This window comes from Salvelinus alpinus, chromosome 31, assembly GCF_045679555.1.
Source record: "Salvelinus alpinus chromosome 31, SLU_Salpinus.1, whole genome shotgun sequence".
In the NCBI taxonomy this organism is placed as follows: Eukaryota; Metazoa; Chordata; class Actinopteri; order Salmoniformes; family Salmonidae; genus Salvelinus; species Salvelinus alpinus.
Window position 1 is genome coordinate 17,282,160 of NC_092116.1, and position 15,230 is coordinate 17,297,389.

Consider the following 15,230-nt stretch of genomic DNA (forward strand, 5'->3'; position numbering starts at 1 on the left):
CCTCTGACACCGCCTAGTATATAGGTCCTGCTCCTCTACAGCCCTGTCGATGTTAATGGGGGCCTGTTCGGCACTCCTTTTCCTGTAGTCCATGATCAGCTCCTCTAGTAGGCTAATTAGCGGTGAGGTGGGTTGAAAACTGTATAAAAAAAAATATATATATATATTCTAGTAAATAAGTAAATAAATAAAAGCACTTCATGACGACAGAAGTGAGTGCTACGGGGCGATAGTCATTTAGTTCAGTTACCTTCACTTTCTTGGGTACAGGAACAATGGTGGACATCTTGAAGCAAGTGGGGACAGCACACTGGGATAGGGAGAGATTTAATATATCCGTAAACACTCCAGCCAGCTGGTCTGCGCATGCTTTGAGGACAGGCAAAGGTTTATGGTTGAAGGTGTTTCACAAATGCAGTGAGGTTTCAGACCTCTCCAGCTACTTTAACTATTCAAAGCGTATAGCGACACATTTAACTACTTTTTAAAGCTGCCCCAGCAACTTTTGGTTGATTTAGCGAATTCCCTGTTTGAGTGTGTGTGCCCTCTCTCCGAGGCTCCGGGTGGGGGACCATATTTGATACAGCTGGGAAACTGTTCAGTGTGAAAAACCCGCCAGCATTGTAGTTCTTGACACAAACCGGTGTGCATGGCACCTACTATCATACCTCCGTTCAAAGGCACTTAAATCTTTTGTCTTTCCCATTCACCCTCTGAATGGCACACATACGCAATCCGTGTCTCAATTGTCTCAAGGCTTAAAATTCCTTCTTTAACTTGTCTCCTCCCCTTCATCTACACTGATTGAAGTGGATTTAACAAGTGACATCAATAAGGGATCATAACTTTCACCTGGTTTCACCTGGTCAGTTTATGTCATGGAAAGAGCAGGTTTCCTTAATGCTTTGAACACTCAGTGTATGTCGCCTTTTGAACATGATCCATCGACCTGCCCAATTGTTGCCCAAGTCCCGCATTGGGCTTTTTAGATGTGGTCACCCTAGCTGTAAATCCAGCACATATTGAATGTTGAGATTGCTGAAAGATACTGCATGGTTGATTTCTGTACGACGTTTAGGCCTACCAGTGCTGTAGTCAAGTGGAGCTGTTTTGTTAAAAGCTAATTTTGTCCTGATGAAGGAGTGTAGAACACCTCTCATTGAGCTGCTACAGAACTAATGAAATATGGGATCTGATGAGAAGTATTGATTTTGATGTATGTATAAATGCCAAGAATGTCTTTCATGGTGTCTTCCATACAGACATGGATGACAATACTAAAGATCTATGGTGGGCAATGATGTGCAATGTGAACAATAAGAGTTGGAAGACAAGATGTTTGACTATAAAACAACTTTTTGAAGAAAGCTGGACTCCAAAAAACAGTAGTCCTACAAAAACTTCCATGGTCACTATTAAATATGTAAACCATGTTATGTAGCCTAATAATGAACCCTTTTATTGATGTGAACGCTGATTTGTATTTATATATGATCTAACCTATTATTATTTTAAGCAAGGGGTGGAATGTTAGCTAAAGAGACTGGTACTTAGACTGGAAGGCAGTCGGGAGTAGTCAAGACCAGGTGGGACCAATCTAGTCAATGAGAGGGCAACAGGCACAATGTCACTGAATGTCACTTGTCATATCCATCATTAGTCATATCTTGTGGATATATTTTTTGTCAATAAAGAACTGAACTGGGCTTTGCTTGTCATATCAATTTAGTGTCACCTACAAGGATGTATGTTACTGTTAGTTATGGGGAAGGGAGGGATATAATGGTATAACTAAAGAGAAACAGGTAATGATGCATTTTCCAGCACTGATTCAGTATTAATACATAGAAACTACCATCTCCGTTTCCAGGTAACACACCATGGGATGTTAGGGATATCAGGAAAGGATTGGGGGGTTAACAACATGGTAACTACTGATGGTAACTAGTGGTCATTACTAGCTAATTACCTGATAAATACATAGTTATTACCATCTTATTACCCAGTTATCACTGAACTGGAAACATAAAAAGTCTAAGCTTTTTGGGTAAAACACTGGGATAAATCCTGTATGGAAATGCCTCCCACAAGAGTAGTAGTGCTGATCTAGGGTCAGGTCCCACCAGTCAATATAATTGTGTTCCTCATGATCTAAAAACTGAACCTAGATCAGTTTGATTTGACAAATTGACTGTAGCCCCCCGGACACAGGTCCCACTATTGCAGAATAATTTGCTGGGGACTGAGACATGGGGGTTGGGAGACACTGTGGCCTCGTCCAATGTCACCCCTGGACAGGACCAGCCAGGAAGGAGCTTACCCAACCACTCTAAGGCAGTGGTTGTGTGGCAGGCAAAGGCAGAGGTGTGCTGAGTGGCACAACATTATTTTAATGAGAATTCAGTCCACTTGACAATTTAACAAAAATAAATATTCTTCATGCTGATGATTTGTACAACTTGAGACAGATAGCAATACAATAGAAATTCATTAAAAACATAAGATGGAACGTAACAGAGATACAGACAGTGGTGGGAAAAAGAACCCAATTGTCATACTTGACTAAAAGTAAAGATACCTTCATAGAAAATTACTCAAGTAAAAGTGAAAGTCACCCAGAAAAATACTACTTGAGTAAAAGTCTAAAAGTATTTGGTTTTAAATATAGTTAAGTATCAAAAGTAAATGTAATTGCAAAAAATGTACTTATGTATCAAAAGTAAAAGTATAAATAATTAAAAAATTGCTTATAATAAGAGGATCAGACAGCACAATTTTCTTGCTTTTTTATTTATGGACAGCCAGGGGCACACTACAACACGCGGACATAATTTACAAATGAAGCATAGTGAGTCCTCTAGATCAGAGGCAGTAGGGACGACCAGGGATGTTCTCATGATAAGTGTGTGAATTGGACCTCTTTCCTGTCTTGCTAAGCATAAAATATGTAACAAGTACTTTCACGTGTCAGGAAAAATAAATGGAGTATAAAGTACATAATTTTCTTCAGGACGGTAGTGAAGTAAAAGTAAAAGTAGTCAAAATATAAATACTAAAGTAAAGTACAGATGCCTAAAATAACGACTTAAGTATTACTTAAAAAAATGTTTGCTTAAACAGCTATATCTCCTGATTGGTAGAATATATCTCTATTCTGATTGCTGACTTGTAGAGAAGAGAAGTAGACTAAGATGTCATACGCTCCAAGTATTAGTCCAAGTTGTTGGGAAAGTGGTCAAAACAGCGGTTGTTTCTAAAAGAGGGTAAGAAACCATGGTCTACTTGTCTACCATTCAAATCTGAAATCAGAACAGAAATATCTACTGTCATTCAAGAGGTATCACTGTTTCAGTAACTGCATCAGCTACTTTCATTAAGCTAATTTCCCACTGTTGAATTAAATGGCATTAAACATTCAGAAATGTCAAATTATAGCACTTCCAGGGGTGAAAGTAAGGCGGTCCGGTCCGGTCTGGCATCCCGACAAAATAAATAGTTGTGGTACACCATACTGGTAAAACATGAGCCTATCACAATAATGAAAACAAAACGTCAAGAAAACTGTAGGCTGTTACACCATTATAATTGCCGCCAGTCAGACAATTGAGCGAATGGACTTGAGAACCGGTGGTATAGCCTACGCTCCAACATGTGATGTTGTTCTACGAGAACATTTTTCAAGGCAGAAATAAATGGCTGAGATGTGCGTGGACTGCAGTGGATGCATAAATTCTGGCCTAATGACAATCGCCAATGTCATAAACTTTTTGGTGTTTTGTGTAACAGATATATCTTCCCATTCACCACTGTTTGGATCACTTCATGATCACTTCATAATTAAATGAGACAATTAGTAAACAATGAGACTTTTGACACATGTAAATCAAGTCTTATTTGCATGTGCTCCAATGTCAACATTGTTGTTGGTGGCCCAGTCATTGAGGGTATTCACAAATCACAAAGTAGCATGACAACATGACAAAAAACAGACACAGTATCAAATCAAATCAAATTTTATTTGTCACATACACATGGTTAGCAGATGTTAATGCGAATGTAGCGAAATGCTTGTGCTTCTAGTTCCGACAATGCAGTAATAACCAACGAGTAATCTAACCTAACAATTCCACAACTACTACCTTATACACACAAGTGTAAATAAATAATATGTACATAAAGATATATGAATGAGTGATGGTACAGAACGGCATAGGCAAGATGCAGTAAATGGTATAGTATATACATCTGAGATGAGTAATGTAGGGTATATAAACATAAAGTGGCATAGTTTAAAGTGGCTAGTGATACATGTATTACATAAAGATGGCAAGATGCAGTAGATGATATAGAGTACAGTATATACATATACATTATATTAAGTGGCATTGTTTAAAGTGGCTAGTGATACATTTTTGATCAATTTCCATCAATTCCATTATTAAAGTGAGCTGGAGTTGAGTCAGTATGTTGGCAGCAGCCACTCGATGTTAGTGGTGGCTGTTTAACAGTCTGATGGCCTTGAGATAGAAGCTGTTTTTCAGTCTCTCGGTCCCTGCTTTGATGCACCTGTACTGACCTCGCCTTCTGGATGATAGCGGGGTGAACAAGCAGTGGCTCGGGTGGTTGTTGTCCTTGATGATCTTTATGGCCTTCCTGTGACATCGGGTGGTGTAGGTGTCCTGGAGGGCAGGTAGTTTGCCCCCGGTGATGCGTTGTGCAGACCTCACTACCCTCTGGAGAGCCTTACGGTTATGGGCGGAGCAGTTGCCATACCAGGCGGTGATACAGCCCGACAGGATGCTCTCGATTGTGCATCTGTAGAAGTTTGTGAGTGCTTTTGGTGACAAGCCAAATTTCTTCAGCCTCCTGAGGTTGAAGAGGCGCTGCTGCGCCTTCTTCACAACGCTGTCTGTGTGGGTGGACCAATTCAGTTTGTCCGTGATGTGTAGCCGAGGAACTTAAAACTTACTACCCTCTCCACTACTGTCCCGTCGATGTGGATAGGGGGGTGCTCCCTCTGCTGTTTCCTGAAGTCCACAATCATCTCCTTTGTTTTGTTGACGTTGAGTGTGAGGTTATTTTCCTGACACCACACTCCGAGGGCCCTCACCTCCTGCCTGTAGGCCGTCTCATCGTTGTTGGTAATCAAGCCTACCACTGTAGTGTCGTCCGCAAACTTGATGATTGAGTTGGAGGCGTGCATGGCCACGCAGTCATGGGTGAACAGGGAGTACAGGACAGGGCTGTGAAGTACCCTTGTGGGGCCCCAGTGTTGAGGATCAGCGGGGTGGAGATGTTGTTACCTACCCTCACCACCTGGGGACGGCCCGTCAGGAAGTCCAGGACCCAGTTGCACAGGGCGGGGTCGAGACCCAGGGTCTCGAGCTTGATGACGAGTTTGGAGGGTACTATGGTGTTAAATGCTGAGCTGTAGTCGATGAACAGCATTCTCACATAGGTATTCCTCTTGTCCAGATGGGTTAGGGCAGTGTGCAGTGTGGTTGTGATTGCGCCGTCTGTGGATCTATTGGGGCGGTAAGCAAATTGGAGTGGGTCTAGGGTGTCAGGTAGGGTGGAGGTGATATGGTCCTTGACTAGTCTCTCAAAGCACTTCATGATGACGGAAGTGAGTGCTACGGGGCGGTAGTCGTTTAGCTCAGTTACCTTAGCTTTCTTAGGAACAGGAACAATGGTGGCCCTCTTGAAGCATGTGGGAACAGCAGACTGGGATAAGGGTTGATTGAATATGTCCGTAAACACACCAGCCAGCTGGTCTGCGCATGCTCTGAGGATGCGGCTGGGGATGCCGTCTGGGCCTGCAGCCTTGCGAGGGTTAACACATTTAAATGTTTTACTCACGTCGGCTGCAGTGAAGGAGAGTCCGCAGGTTTTGGTAGCGGGCCGTGTCAGTGGCACTGTATTGTCCTCAAAGCGAGCACATTTAGTCTGTCTGGGAGCAAGACATCCTGGTCTGCAATGGGGCTGGTTTTCTTTTTGTAATCCGTGATTGACTGTAGACCCTGCCATATACCTCTTGTGTCTGAGCCGTTGAATTGTAACTCTACTTTGTCTCTATACTGACGCTTAGCTTGTTTGATTGCCTTGCGGAGGGAATAGCTACACTGTTTGTATTCGGTCATGTTTCCGGTCACCTTGCCCTGGTTAAAAGCAGTGGTTCGCGCTTTCAGTTTCGCGCGAATGCTGCCATCAATCCACAGTTTCTGGTTTGGGAATGTTTTAATAGTTGTTGTGGGTACGACCTCGCCAATGCACTTTCTAATGAACTCGCTCACCGAATCAGCGTATTCGTCAATGTTGTTGTTGGACGCAATGCGGAACATATCCCAATCCACGTGATCGAAGCAGTCTTGAAGCGTGGAATCAGATTGGTCGGACCAGCGTTGAACAGACCTGAGCGAGGGAGCTTCTTGTTTTAGTTTCTGTCTGTAGGCGGGAAGCAACAAAATGGAGTCGTGGTCAGCTTTTCCGAAAGGAGAGCGGGGGAGGGCCTTATATGCGTCGTGGAAGTTAGAATAACAATGATCCAGGGTTTTACCAGCCCTGGTTGAGCAATCGATATGCTGATAGAATTTAGGGAGTCTTGTTTTCAGATAAGCCTTGTTAAAATCCCAAGCTACAATGAATGCAGCCTCAGGATATGTGGTTTCCAGTTTACATAGAGTCAAATGAAATTCGTTCAGGGCCATCGATGTGTCTGCTTGAGGGGGAATATATACGGCTGTTATTATAATCGAAGAGAATTCCCTTGGTAGATAATGCGGTCAACATTTGATTGTGAGGAATTCTAAGTTAGGTGAGCAGAAGGACTTGAGTTCCTGTATGTTGTTATGATCACACCACGTCTCGTTAATCATAAGGCATACCCCCCCGCCCCTCTTCTTACCAGAAAGATGTTTCTGTCGGCGCGATGCGTGAAGAAACCAGCTGGCTGCACCGACTCCGATAGCGTCTCTCGAGTGAGCCATGTTTCCGTGAAACAAAGAACGTTACAGTCTCTGATGTCTCTCTGGAAGGCAACCCTTGCTTGGATTTCATCAACCTTGTTGTCAAGAGACTGGACATCGGCGAGTAGTATGCTAGGGAGTGGTGCGCAATGTGCACGTTTCCGGAGCCTGACCAGAAGACCGCTTCGTTTTCCCCTTTTACGGCGACGTTGTTTAGGTTCGCCGGCTGGGATCAGATCCATTGTCCTGGGTGGAAGTCAAAACACTGGATCCGCTTCGGGAAAGTCATATTCCTGGTCGTAATGATGGTGAGTTGACGTTGCTCTTATATTCAGTAGTTCCTCCTGACTGTATGTGATAAAACCTAAGATTACCTGGGGTACCAATGTAAGAAATAACACGTAAAAAAACAAAATACTGCATAGTTTCCTAGGAACGCGAAGCGAGGCGGCCATCTCTGTTGGCGCCGGAAGTAGAAGACTTTCTGTGACATACTGAAGCTACCAATATGAGCGGAAGAGGCAAAACCAGAGGCAAGGCCAGGACGAAGGCAAAGACACGTTCATCCTGTGCCGGACTCCAGTTCCCCGTGGGCCGTGTGCACAGGCTGCTGCGCAAAGGCAACTACGGCGAGCGTGTGGGCGCTGGCGCACCAGTGTACCTGGCCGCAGTGCTCGAGTACCTGACTGCTGAGATCCTGGAGTTGGCTGGCAACGCTGCCCGTGACAACAAGAAGACTCGTATCATCCCCCGTCACCTGCAGCTGGCCGTCCGTGACGACGAGGAGCTGAACAAACTGCTTGGCGGCGTGACCATCGCTCAGAGTGGTGTGCTGCCCAACATCCAGGCAGTGCTGCTCCCCAAGAAGACTGAGAAGGCCGTCAAAGCCAAGTAAAATCGCTACTGCGGCTGCAACTTGACTACACAGTATTTACATAGCAGTCAGGGCAAATACTGTATATACTGTAGCAGCATCTAAGGTACATCAGGAATGCTGAGTGACACTGAGGATTGAGTGACATTAAAAAAAATGATGAGGCAAGTGACATTTCCTGTTGGTACTAGCGAACGTGAAATGGTCATAGGTGTAGGTCTACTGGTATTGTTCGGTATAAGCAAATACACCCCCAAAAAATCCTACCACTCCTGTTCCCCAAGGAGGTAACACTAATTAAGTGTCTCCTGCATATTATCCCAGTATCTGTTACTCCCAGTGTGTGTGTGTGTGTGTGTGTGTGTGTGTGTGTGTGTGTGTGTGTGTGTGTGTGTGTGTGTGTGTGTTTAGACCCACCCGTTGTATAATAGACAAACTACATGACAATAGTAGACAAACTACATGACAATAGTAGACATTTTACAACGGGTGGGTCTAATCCTGAATGCTGATTGGGTAAAACCGCATTCTAGCCGGTGATGGGAGATACATGGACCAGAGGAGGCTGGTGGGAGGAGCTATAGGAGGTCAGGCTCATTGTAATGGCTGGAATGGAATAGGCCAAGAGGACATCCTCAAGAACCAAGGACGACACTTGAGATTTACATGTCTCAGACAGGGTTACCTCATCATGAGGAGGGTGTGTTTCCAAATCACCTCCACTACACCTGACCAACCTGTTTTGTTCTGCAGTGCAGGACAGCATGATGTCGAAAGGGAGCAAGAGTATGGTTGGAGGATGCAGGAAGGTAAAGGTGTGTGAGTGTGTGCCCTCCCGAGTGGTGAAGTGTGTGTCTGAGCTGATGGTGAATGCTGAGGACCCAGATCCACTGAAGACATGGGAAGTCATCACCACACTGAGACAGCTACTGGAAGGTGAGACACACACACACAAACATGCTCAGGCTCTCTCTCACACACACACACACACACACACACACACACACACACACACACACAATATTATCATGACCTATGTGCATAATGACTCTAGGTCATGTGAGCAGTAAGGGCGAGATGCTGTGGAACATGGACTCTGAGAGGTGGAAGAGAACCAGCCTGGTGGAGAGAAAGGAGTTCATAGAGACAGTCAGTCTGGAGCTCATCCTCACCTCAGACAGCTGGACAAAAGACTGGGAGGACCAGCGCTGCATCTGCAACGGTAACAAAGGCATAATATTACTCCAACACCAGGTTAGCCCATTGAACTACAGCGGTTCCAAAAATATTTTTGGGTCTGGCTGGCTGGGAGAACACTTTGAAGAACCTTTATGGGTTCCATGTGCTGTTGAACCCCATTAGGTTCCATTTATAACCTTCTCTGGAAAAGGCTCTACATGGAACTTAAAAGGGTTCTACATGAAACCCAAACGGGTTATCAAAGGGTTCTCCCACAGAGACAACTGATGAACCCTTTATAGGTAGGTAGCACTATGTAGTACTTTTATTCTTAGAGGCATTAGACCCTGCACCTGCACAGGTAACACTAACTTCCACCGTGCCACTCCTATTACCTGACTGGCTTGATGACTCAAGACCATGTTAGTTCACTGAGCTGATGCCTTGGAGCTGAGATTTTTACAGACGGTTTTGGGGACCTGGATGTAAAATGCAGTATGGTTATGTGGTAATATGGTCTAGGTGTAAGAGAGTATATGGTACTAGGTAGTTATAAACAGTGGACATCTGTATCTAGTACAGCTCCAATAGGGGAGGCTGGTGGAGGGAGAAATCAGAAGAAGGCTTATTGTAATGCTTGGGAATGGCATCATGAACGATATCAAACACATGTCAAACACGTGTTTGGTACGATTTCTCATTCAGTTCCATCCATTACAGTGAACCCATGATCCGATTTCTCCCGACACCAGCCCCCTGTGGTTCAGCATCATGTCCAGCCACCCAGTCACTTATAGGATACTTGTTCCTGCTGTAGGGGATAGTGGTTACTGGCTAAGTGTGTGTGCACGCACGTATCAGACAATAACAACCATGCAGAGGGATACAAATGGAAGATTGGCCTACCAGGTGTTAGATTGGGGTTTGTGATTGGGCGTACAACAATGACATGCAACCTGAACGTCAGGAGTTCAAATCAGCATCGGGTCAATTTTGACAAAAGTCCTTTAAGTGTTTTTGTTTGCAAATTCTTGTTGATAATGCACATTTTTGACAGTACCTTCCACTGACAGTTTACCCTTATCCAAGACACTCCAAGTTAATGCCTAATCCTAAACACTCAAAGTTAATGCCTAATCCTAAACACTCCAAGTTAATGCCTAACCTTTACTAGTGATGTTAGGTTTGATACTGGAGCTCTGAGGCATGTGTCCAAGTCTCTAAGCAGCTAACTTTGAAGCAGTGTGCCGATGCGTGTATTACTTTATCAAAAGTATGACATCAATGACGTCTGAAGCTTCATTTTTATCACGTGCTTTTTCAAACCGTGTGATACATAGCAGACCATGAGGCAATCTTTCTTGTTTTAGCCTCTGCAGATGGATCAAAGTATATGGCGACAACAGGAAAGATGGATAAGGTGTCAATAACAAAGTCCTGGATCCCTGATGGTAATGTTTTTTTTCCATTACCTTTCTGTCCAGTATGATTACTATGGAAGGTGTGTGTGTGCGTGCGTATATTCCAGTAAATGAAGGATACAGAACAGACTACATACTCTCTCCATCATTGAGATTATTTTTGACATGTTGATATGAATAATTTGAAATTGGTGTGTGTCTCCTCCAGACTGGTGGATTGTACAGAACGTTTTCCCTCTGGTCCAAACATGGGAATGGGGAACTGTGTCCAACTTCCTCTTCAAGATCCAAGGTACTGTAACATCAGACCTCTTCCTAACATGATAGCATAACTAGTATAAGTCATCAGGATCGTATGTTTCCCTCCAAAATAGCAGCTTTCTTGGTTGGTTCTCTCTCGCTTCTCACTCCCCGTTTCACACGCCTCTGAGAAGAGGGAACGCAACACCCTGCTACAACTCAACTCTCCGTGAAGCGAAAGAGGTATGGACTGTAAGTGTGAGAAAGGATGACAAAAAGGCAGAATTGACCATTTACTAGGATTTATTTCCTTTACACGGTAATATAGGGAAAAGGGGCTGGACGGAACCAAAGCAAAGAAAGTAAATATCAAAGCTCCCCCTCTCCTATCTAACCTGCCTACCCACTTCTTACCTAACTTAGCACCACCTGGTGCCCTAACCAAAATACAGGGGGTGGTCCGCCCAGGTCTTACCTAGTGTGCCTAGACAGTGAATATACTACGGGTATATGTATGCCCGCGGGCCTCTTGCCTAAGCACTCCCTAGGTGCCTTCCCCTTCCCCCCTGGGAACAAATGAAACAGAATATTAAACAATCCACTTCACAACAAAACTGAGAAAACTAACTCAGGCCACTAAAGAAGCTCTGACAAAGCACAAACACACCAAAGCTGCTACCAACAACAACTAACATAGTACATACTCACGACCAACATGCTATACCCCTCAACCATCAACCTCCTCTCTCAGCAATGATCTATATCACAGGCAATCTCAGCCAGCAATGATCTCTGCCTGCCCTTGATCTCTGCCTGCCCTTGATCTCTCTCTGCCTGCCCTTGATCTCTCTCTCTGAACAGAACACTGTCTTTTATAGCTTCAGGTGGCAATGGTAATTAGAGACAGTTGTATCTTGACGAGGGGGCGGGGTCAGCTCTCCAATCATCAATTGGGGCCGACCAATCAGCTGCTTGGGGAGAAATTCCAGGAAGCCATCTCCTGAAACACACACTCAAATAGAAACTACAACACAGAAACTGGGGAACGTAACACGCCCACCACAAATTGCAAACCTACAGTTTGTAATAACAAAAACCAACGCTTCCCCAGTTAGTAAACCCGTGATAGAGCGTCGGCAACCACATTCGCCGAGCCCTTCACATAGGCTATCTGTACATTATATCCTTGTACAATCAGAGCCCACCGCATAAGGCGGTGGTTCTGATTGTACATTTGTTTCAAGAACACCAATGGATTATGGTCCGTGAAGACCATAACAGGCAAGGCACTGGATCCCACATATACCTCAAAGAACTGTAGGGCAAGCAATAAAGCCAGCGTCTCTTGTTCAATAGTGGAGTACCTTGACTGACACGAGTTTAACTTACGGGAGAAGAAACTGACGGGCCGATCCACTCCATCGTCATCTTCCTGTAAGAGAACCGCACCCACCCCCACTATACTAGCGTCTACCTCCAACTTAAAAGGTTTGTCAAAGTTGGGGTCGGCAAGCACTGGGGCACTACAAAGTAGCGCTTTAGCGGACTCAAAAGCATAGTTACAGTCCTTGGACCACCTAAATGGTACCTTGGGACTAAGCAGAGATGAAAGGGGAGCTACTACCTTCGAGAAATTCTTACAGAATGTACGATAGTACCCTACCATCACTAGGAATCTGCGCAACTGGCGTCGAGTCGTGGGAGCAGGAAAAGCAACAATTGCCGCCACCTTGCCAGATACTGGGCGCACTTGACCTCGTCCCACTTGTTTCCCTAAGTAAGTCACCGTAGCCTTCCCAAATTCACACTTGGCCAAATTGAGGGTTAAAGCAGCATTCTCCAACCGCTGTAACACACTTTTCAAAGTGGGAGAGATGATCAGACCAAGTAGACGAATGAATCACCACATCGTCAAGGTAAGCAGTACAATTTGGCACATCTGCAAACACAATGTTAACTAGACGCTGAAAAGTAGCAGGTGCATTACACATGCCAAAGGGCATCACAGTGTATTGTACAAAGTTATCAGGCGTAAAAAAAGCCGATATGTCAGAAGCTCGAGAGGTCAGAAGCACCTGCCAATAACCTTTTAACTTCTTGAGGGCAGGGGGCAGCATTTTCACTTTCGGGAAAAATAGCATGCCAAAATTCAACTGCTTGCTACTCATCCCCAGAATATAAGATATGCATATTATTAGTAGATCTGGATAGAAAACACTCTGAAGTTTCTAAAACTGCTTGAATCATGTCTGTGAGAATAACAGAACTTATGTAGCAGGCAAAACCCTGAGGACAAACCATTCAGAATTTGTATTTTTTTTGATGTCACTGTCTTTTCAATGTTTTTTTTAGAGACACCGGATTTCTAATGGACTTGCTTGCAGTTCCTACCGCTTCCACTGGATGTCTCCAGTCCTTGGAAATCGGTTGAGGTTATTCCTTTGTGCAGTGAATAAGTAGGGCTACCGTTAATGAGGGTCACATGAAGTAAATCTTTTGAGAGAGTCACTGGATGAAACGGTCCAAATAAATTGACATTTTGGATATATATATATAGACGGAATTAATCGAACAAAAGGACCATTTGTGATGTTTATGGGACATATTGGAGTGCCAACAAAAGAATCTCGTCATAGGTAAGGCATGATTTATATTTTATTTCTGAGTTTTGTGTCGTGCTTGCAGTGTTGAATTATGCTACTCTCTTTGTTTACAATGGTGCTATCATCAGATAATAGCATCTTAAGCTTTCGCCGAAAAGCTTTTTTGAAATCTGACATGTTGGCTGGATTCACAACGAGTGTAGCTTACATGGTATCTTACATGTGTGATTTAATGAAAGTTAGATTTTTATATCATGTTATTTGAATATGGCGCGCTGTATTTTCCCTGGCTATTGGCACGTTTGCGTCCCACCTGCCCCAGAGAAGTTAACAAATCTAACTTACTAACGTAAGCAGCAGATCAAATTCTATCAATGCAGTCATCTAATCGAGGTAGAGGAAAAGAATCAGACTTTCTAACTGCATTTACACGACGATAGTCCGTGCATAAGCGGGACGTACCGTCAGGCTTAGGAACAAGAATACATGGGGAACTCCAGGAGCTGTTACTAGGTTTTGCCATGTCATTCTGTAATAAATAAGCTACCTCACTTTTCATTACCTCCCTTTTCTTTGCATTAACCCGGTACGGATGCTGACGTATAGGAGCAGCGTTCCCTACATCCACGTCATGTTCCAAGATGGACGTGCGACTTGGAACATCCTGAAACACATTGAGAAAACGGTTTATCAATAGGATAAGGTCCTTAGTTTGATCGTTATCCAAATGTTCCATTTGAGAGGGTAACTTCTTCAGCATCTCTGAATTACATAGGCGTTCACACTGCTGTAACGTATGGCGTAACTCCAACCCGTCCTCCTTATCCTCCTCTAGGTCCCAGCCAGGCTTCAGCACCACCGCAGCCACACTGGAGACGGCGGGCTGGACCGGCTTACTTGAGGAGCTGTCTGGAGAGTCACGTACATAATATGCTTTTAGCATGATAACATGACACACACGGGAAGAACGCCTTCGATCTGGGGTCTTTATCACATAATTGGTGTCACTGAGTTTCTTTTCCACAAGATATGGTCCAGAGAAACATGCTGACAGAGATGAGCCAGGAATTGGCAACAAAACTAAAACTTGATCCCCTGGTGCAAAAGAACGGCCAACAGCTATCTTGTCATAATGCAACTTCATGAGTTTTTGCGAAGAGGAGAGAGACTTTTGGGCCAACGCACATGCGGCGTGCAGTCTCTCCCGCATCTTACTGACATAATCCAACACATTTTTAGGGGTGCTACTGGGTGTAGGAGATAAAATATGCTCCTTCAAAACTTTCAGCGGACCCCGTGGGGTGTGTCCAAACACAAGGTCAGCAGGGCTGAACCCTAAGGACTCTTGTATCGTTTCCCTTATAGCAAGTAGGACAAAGGGCACCCCCTCATCCCAATCCCTACTGGTATCCATACAATACTTGCGTTGCATTGCCTTCAGCGTCTGATGCCAGCGTTCAAGAGCCCCTTGACTCTCTGGATGATACGGACTGGAGACCTGATAAAAAAATACACAATGTCTTTAACACATTAGAGTACAGCTTTGACATAAAGTTGGATCCCTGATCAGTTTGGATTACTTTAGGGAGTCTAAACGTAGAGAAGAACTTCACTAGTGCCCTCACCACAGTCTTAGCCATTATAGTACGGAGAGGAATAGCCTCTGGGTATCGAGTAGCACTGCACATTATTGTTAGTAAGAACTGGTTACCTGACCTGGTTTTCAGCAATGGACCTACACAATCGATTATCACTCTTTCAAACGGTTCCCCCACCACAGGAATCGGGCAGAGCGGTGCTTGAGGAACTATTTGATTCGCTTTCCCAGTGAGTTGACATACATGACATCTTTTACAAAATTGGACCACGTCAGACTTCAAACCTGGCCAGAAAAAATGTCGAAGGACTCGGTTATAAGTCTTTGTGATCCCCAAATGTCCAGACCACG

The 15,230-nt window shown here is 44.3% G+C and overlaps 1 protein-coding gene across 1 annotated transcript; it reads left to right on the top strand.

The window, feature by feature from the left end:
• Positions 1–7,473: 7,473 nt before the first annotated feature.
• Positions 7,474–7,860, top strand: LOC139561866 (histone H2A-like). The gene has a single exon (XM_071379207.1). It carries the CDS (start codon positions 7,474–7,476, stop codon positions 7,858–7,860), a length of 387 nt encoding a protein of 128 aa, XP_071235308.1.
• The last annotated feature ends 7,370 nt before the right edge of the window (positions 7,861–15,230 follow it).

What these genes read in the sequence shown, in the direction of transcription:
- LOC139561866 (XM_071379207.1), top strand. Translation starts at nt 7,474, where the DNA reads ATGAGCGGAAGAGGCAAAACCAGAGGCAAGGCCAGGACGAAGGCAAAG.